This window comes from Vigna radiata, chromosome 1 (assembly GCF_000741045.1).
Source record: "Vigna radiata var. radiata cultivar VC1973A chromosome 1, Vradiata_ver6, whole genome shotgun sequence".
Taxonomy (NCBI): domain Eukaryota; kingdom Viridiplantae; phylum Streptophyta; class Magnoliopsida; order Fabales; family Fabaceae; genus Vigna; species Vigna radiata.
The window spans coordinates 5,124,326-5,130,994 of record NC_028351.1 but is presented as its reverse complement, the minus strand read 5'-3'; the positions used below and the strand labels follow the sequence as shown (position 1 = coordinate 5,130,994).

General features: G+C 35.7%; 2 protein-coding genes and 1 pseudogene across 4 annotated transcripts; 1 reads left to right on the top strand and 2 right to left on the bottom strand.

Moving 5' to 3' along the window:
- Nucleotides 1-1,034: 1,034 nt before the first annotated feature.
- On the top strand, nucleotides 1,035-1,897 carry LOC106774746 (protein LURP-one-related 8-like). The gene is made up of 2 exons (XM_014661787.2): nucleotides 1,035-1,292; nucleotides 1,409-1,897. Exons 1-2 carry the CDS (start codon nucleotides 1,035-1,037, stop codon nucleotides 1,784-1,786), a joined length of 636 nt encoding a protein of 211 aa, XP_014517273.1. The 3' UTR covers nucleotides 1,787-1,897.
- A 1,296-nt stretch (nucleotides 1,898-3,193) lies between these two features.
- On the bottom strand, nucleotides 3,194-4,350 carry LOC111241892. Of its 3 annotated transcripts, none has more exons than XM_022782494.1 (2): nucleotides 4,117-4,350; nucleotides 3,194-3,840 (listed from the first exon to the last, which is right to left on the bottom strand). In XM_022782494.1, the coding sequence occupies exon 2, from the start codon at nucleotides 3,835-3,837 to the stop codon at nucleotides 3,334-3,336; it is 504 nt and encodes a 167-aa protein (XP_022638215.1). In that variant the 5' UTR covers nucleotides 3,838-3,840; nucleotides 4,117-4,350; the 3' UTR covers nucleotides 3,194-3,333. The 3 variants fall into 3 exon arrangements, with proteins under 3 accessions (XP_022638215.1, XP_022638217.1, XP_022638218.1); XM_022782496.1 differs by lacking the exon at nucleotides 4,117-4,350 and adding an exon at nucleotides 3,978-4,090; XM_022782497.1 differs by lacking the exon at nucleotides 4,117-4,350 and adding an exon at nucleotides 3,946-4,011.
- A 553-nt stretch (nucleotides 4,351-4,903) lies between these two features.
- LOC106769373 overlaps nucleotides 4,904-6,669 on the bottom strand; it is a 16,712-nt pseudogene continuing 14,946 nt past the window's right edge.

The following is a 6,669-nucleotide window of genomic DNA, read 5'->3' as shown; positions in this document are numbered from 1 at the left end:
TTTTAGTTTAGATATGGTTGGTTAAAGAGTAAAATCAGAAAAACAATATGTATGCAATATTTTTATTTCTAAATAATTATATTATTTATTTTATCCCTAATTTAAAAATAAGAATTAAAAAATTTTACTCTTTTATTCTTGTGATTGAATTTAAATATTTTTTATTTATTTAATGAGATATAGTTTATTTTTCTTTAAAACAAATCAAATAGTTTAAAAAAAAAAACAAATGTGACTAAATAAAATTGTTTTGGAGTTGCAGGGTTGGATATCAATAATCAAACACTAAATAAATTGTCTATTTTTCTCGTAACTACTTGTGTATACCTTCTTATCTCGAACTCACGCTTCTAATTAACAACAACCTAATTATGATCCGATTGAGACAATCACACTTTATCTTTAAGTTGATCATCATTAAGATTAATTATCTTTATCATTTACCGATCAATTTGATCCTCTAACTCCAGTTGATTGTCCAATTAATGAACACAAGTATAAATAATAATTAAAGAAAAAAAAAAGGGAGAGTAGCATCTCGATCTAAATGACAGTTGATTGTCCAATTAATTAACACAAGTATAAATAATAATTAAAACAAGTATAAATAATAATTAAAGAAAAAAAAGAGGGAGAGTTGCATCAAAACGAGATGTGCCCGATGGATGGTCGAAAAAGTCGCATAAACCGCCCTAACCCATCGTGGTTTACACATTACGTATTACGCTAATAATTAACTAAAAATAATTGGAAGGTTTAAATTTCGATAATTAGGTGATGAAGAAACAAAAGAGAAAATAAGGTGTGAAGAAAATATCTTGGAGCCGTCCTTGCGTGGCACCGCGAAATGGTTCCCAGCCATACAAATATTCTAGTCAATCCAATCTCTTACCGCACGAACTATTTTATTCTATTCTAATTTCGATCATCATGAGTAGCCGCCCAATTACAATTAATCAATTAATTAATCATGCCCTGGACCTGCAGTATATATAATAAATTAAAGTGGGGGTGATGTGGTAGGGTTGGTAGCAATGAGGAAGGTACACCCTGGTGCATGTGTGAGTGAGACAGCGTGGGAGAAGTCAAATAGTGGTGTTGGTGGTGGTGATGATGCAGTGGTTCTTACAGTGTGGAAGAAGTCTCTCCTCCCAAATTGCCATGGATTCACCGTTTTCGACACTAACAGAGGGAATCTGGTGTTCAGGGTGGATAACTACATTGGAGGGAACAAGGATCACATACTTCTCATGGACGCTGCAGGCAATCCTCTCCTCACTATCCGCCGCAAGGTACTTCCTTTTTTTTTCACCAAAACTAAATTAGTAAAGTCGTGTCACTCTGACACTTCCTCTTCGGCATGCTTACCCGTATCTGTATTTTTTTTTTTTATTGATTCCTGATGCAGAGGCTGAGCTTGGGAGACACCTGGCTGGTGTTTGAAGGAGAGGACGAGTCTCTGAAGCCACTTTTTACAGCGAGGAAGAGTGGCAGCATCTTGAACAACAGCAACAACAAGTGTTTGGCACACTTCCTGAGCTCCTTTGGAACAGGAAATATGAAGAAGGAAGTTGCGTATGAGATAGAGGGNTGCTACGCNCGGCGNTGCTGCACGTTTTACAGCAAGAACAGGAGAAAAGTTGCAGAGATAAAGATGAAAGAAGGTGANGCAGGAGGGGTAGCTTTTGGCGCAGACATCTTCCGTCTCATTGTACAGCCTGAGATGGACACCGCTCTCGCCATGGCCTTTCTCATCATCCTTGATCACATGTTTGGATCCCGTTGACTTCACAACTTCATTGCTTAAATTCATGCAACATGTCAATCATTATTATCCCCATCTGCTTGGTTTTTCATTTTATACAAAATACCAAGCTTTATCAGATTACCGTGTAAATGCATGCATATCATTTTATCCTCAAAAAATAATACAAGCTCTTAATGTAGTAAGTTCCTTGAATTAATTTATACTTCAATAGTCACTTCCTATAAAAGATCCCATGAAGAAAGAGTCAGGAATCAAACGATGTTTACAGTATTTACCCTTAACAAAGCTTCCATGGTGAAGAACTTTCCATAACCGTGACAATTAACTTATATTCTCATCATATACCTAGGCTTAACGTCGAACCTACTCTACTGCTTAGTTACTATCATATACCTAGGCTTATTAACCACCGAACAATTAACTTATATTCTCATCACAACCATTCAGCCATTGCACCTTCAATCATTCTATAATTCCTTTTCTCAATAATAAACCATACAAAACTAGAAACAAAGCCACCTAGTCCAGTTCTAAGGCAACTAAGTAAGATTATAGTGGATCAAAAGGATGCCTACACCGCGAGTATGAAACCAAAAACTAAACTGAATTCATAATGGATAAAATTGGCTTAATTAGACCTCGTCTACTTAACAACAATTGAATTTAAAGAAGATAAAACAATGACCACGAACTGTTATCATACTATTATCATATAATCAGAGCATGACCACGAACTAGACAACACTCCCATATCAAAGAATCGTAGACAGTGAAGGACAACAATTCATGTCCAGCAAGCACCAAACAGTATGAATAATCAAGTAACACTTCCATCAAGCTTTCATATCATGAAACACTAGAACAACAAGAGTTACGAAAACATGCCAAAACTTTTTAAATTCATGAAGGTATAAAGGACTCATCATTGATTCTAACTGAAGTAAATATATATTAGCAGCAAAAGTCAGTCCACATCCACACAATAAGGAAAGTCNATATCTTGAAGTGTGATTCTCCCCATGTACAAATCATTTACATGATCGGTGCAGAGAGGGAGGCACTTACGGTTTAGGCTTTCATGAATTACACCCATCCCTTGCACCCATTTTTCTTTCTCTGATGAGTTTACATTCAATCTGTTATGCAGCAAATAGACCCGATATAAGATTGTGGTTGTCTTGTCACAGAAATGGGCAATGCATTGTGATGGAGGCTCATCGGATGCCAACCTTACTACAGCCAAAGATAAAGCCCCATCGACTGGTTTTGGATCAGAAAGATTTCTATCTCCCATCATCTTAACCTCTCTTTCCGTTGGAAAATGCACTTCATAATTTCCATTCATATCATAGACCTTCAAATCTTTGCTAAAATGTTTTATCACTTCACGCTTGGTGGATCCATGCTTCTCTGCTAAAGTCAAGATACAAGAGAACCTCAAATGATAAGATACAACAGTTTTGACCATCTTGAAGTTGTGGCAGCAGCAGAAATAATCGAGCCACCTTCTTGCTATGCCAGCATACCACTTGATAATATCAGTATCCTCAAGTGCAACCAGAAATTCAATTGGCCTTGGTCGACCCATATGATTTGTAAACCCAACCAACTTCACAGTACACGGACTCAACCATGTCCTCATCTGAAAGAGTGTCACTATCAGCCTGAGAAACATCGAAGGAGGGCTGAAAATTAAGTCTGCGGGCGACGCTGTTCCTGTAGTCGTCAAGATACTTGTTGCTGCTGGGAGCCCGCGCCATGTTATCAGGACCAGCTGCAAAGGGATCAAAAACACCATCCTCAGGAGTTCGGGGACTATCAATACTACCATTGCCATTGTCATTTTCATCACCATTATCAACAAAGCCACCTCTGTCAGAATCGCAACGAATGCAGGCACGATTGAGTTGCTTCCTCAGCACTGAGAGAGTAAGAGGGGATTGGGATTGAAAATCTCCATTCTCGGTGAGAGCCTCGGGAGTTATAGGAACCGCACAATCGGTGGCAGCCTTCGGAATTGGAGTAATAGCACCTTTCATGGAATCTTTGCACAGATCCAGATAAGCCATGAGCTACAGTAAATTAGAAAACGAGTTTAGACACACCATTTTCCACCAAACAAGCACACAAAATCTATGTTCAGTCACAGAACATAAACCACAGAAACCCTAATTTACCTCACCAGCCACAACACAAGAAAGAAATTTACCACAGGTTTTCTATCAAATGGATCTTCTTCTGAAGGAGGAATGACAGCAGAATTTAAAAACACTACATTTAGGGTTGCAAGAATGGTTCATGAGATGAGAAATGAAGTTGGGATTTGAGGAAAGAGAAAATGAGAGTACCTGAGATAGTTGGAAGTTGAAAGATACCTCTTCTCTCTTATCCTGCCGATGCCCACGATGTCTTCTGAGTGCCAAATAGCGCCAATTTCTCACTGTCTGCTTTTATATTCTTCAATCACACGTGTCCTCCTTCTATTCGCTACACGCTCACCAACTTTTCAACTTTTCAACTTTTCACTTCTTTTCCGTTCTTTCTGCATCTCTTTTTACATCTACTTTATTTATATGTTTTTTTTTTACCTGTACAAATATCAACATCTTTTTTTTTTTACTATAATTTGTATAACTTATTTTGTAAGTTAATTTTCATTAATTAAATAAATCATTTTATTTTTCCTAGCTAGATGTTGTTTAAGACAAAAATGTTCCGAAGAATGGTTAAAATTATTAAAGCTGTAACTTTCAGGGTTCGAATTGTTGCATTAATTTTCAATTAGTATTAAGCAAGGAAAATTCTCAATTAATTGCCATATATAATTTGCGGTGATGAGCATAATGCTGCTTAATTCAGCACCTATGTAAATTTGAAATAAGTAGATAATTATTAATGTTATTAATCCCATACTGTTTGTGACTATAAAATGATACTTATTTATTTTTAGTTTAATAAATTACATTATGCTTATATTAGTAAGATAATTATCTTAACAATTGTCAAAAGAAATTATGCTTTTCAATAGGACCTCACTTGATAAAAATCAAGTTATTTTTAAACAATTTTATTTGAAATTTTAAAAAAATTAAAAAAGTCCTGTACATATTCACGGATATAAAAACGACCTACAAATTTTTTCAATCCCTGACGATGGATAAATAGTGAGTCAGTAGCAGTATGGGCACCTGTACCCGTTCAATCGTTATCTCTAACTACAAGAAAACACCAAAAGCACAAAAGGGAAACTTCAAAAGATAAAAGGAAGTAAACAGGTATGATCCATGTACAGAAACAAGTGTAAGAATCATAACTTCGAATTAGAACAAACAAAATTTGTTGGCGAACCAAGAAAAGAATACAAGAACCCTCCAAAATATAAAATTTCTTTAACGGGACGCCACTTTTCCTTTACTAACTAAATTTGTAGAGCTTCAGACACTCTATTTGCCTTTCCTTCTTTTACCATTTTTACCAAACTTTTTACCCTTCGTCGACTTGCTTTTGATATAAGAAGTCCTGTTGGCCTTTTGCTGCCTTTTCCTTTCGAATTTGATCCATATCTTTGATTTCTGAACGCACATGAGCATTGGGCATTGAATGCTGCTTCTTGCTGCCTCTAAAATTCCTACGACCTCTTTGGTAAGATCCTGTATAAAAGGAATTCATAGAGTTTCACGTTTAGTTTTTATATTAAACAAAAATATCCTACAATAGTGCATTATCTTTGACATTACCAACCAACANTTACAGCACAACTATCTACAAGATAGTTGAGAAACATGACACAGAAATGCGACAGATTCAAAAGTGAGATCAGGAGTTTTAAATGTTGAATAGGAACAGTTGACAAGTTTGTAGCTTTGACTGAGATATAAAATAATAAGGTAAGTTCACTCTATGGCTATGAAAATGATTTTCAATGTAATCTCAATATAGTATAGCAAGACCTACGTGCTTTCTAAGCTTGATCCTTATTCTGATCGAACATCAAAACAAAGAATATAACACAAACAATGTTTTGGTTCGTGTATATTTCGTAGAGTCAAGTAAACTTCAATAATACCAATTTCTCAAGAAGACAACACATATATGGGTATTTTACATGCAAATGCCCAGAAAATTCTTAATCCTGGAAATGAGAACTCATGCAGCCTTCTACAGTATTTATTTCTTGTATGATAAATAGTCGTTACCAGCATAACAGAGTTCATCATCAAACATAAAAACCAAAAAGAAGCAGACAACGTACAGTACCTGCCACACTTGTTGATTCCTGAGGATCACCGTCTGTCCCTCTAAGTGATATCTTACCATGTGAACGTTCTTTCCACTTCTTATACAAACCAGTCTTGGTGGCCTTCGTTTTTGCACCACTCTCTGTTTTTATCTACACACTCGAATGGAAAGTTTATATTTATGTTCTAGTTATTCAAGGTAGGTTAATAGAAGAATCTCACTTTGCATAGTAAGTATCGATATAAACTATGGGGTTACAAATATTGTACCTTTCCGTTTGCAGCAACACAATCACCATTGTTTAACTTGATGTACTTTTTACTCCTCTGGCACCAGAAGGTTTACATGAGATAAATGAGACATTTTTCAATAAAATTTAAAAAATAACCGTCTTTCTTCTCTATAAATCAATCACAACTTCAGTATTACCTTATCCCAGTGATACATAGATCTTTGTTTGTGAATACCAGCACCATCATCTGCGACTAGATCAAGGACAGCGGAGTCCAATCTAGAAATATTGAGTATTGTTAGGACCAAAACCAAACAACCAAAAACTAAAAACATGAGAAAGGATGGGATTGTATAAATAAAACTGAATCATACATGCTGAAAGTCACAACACAATAATACACAAGCAAACAAATTAAACACAAAAGCAC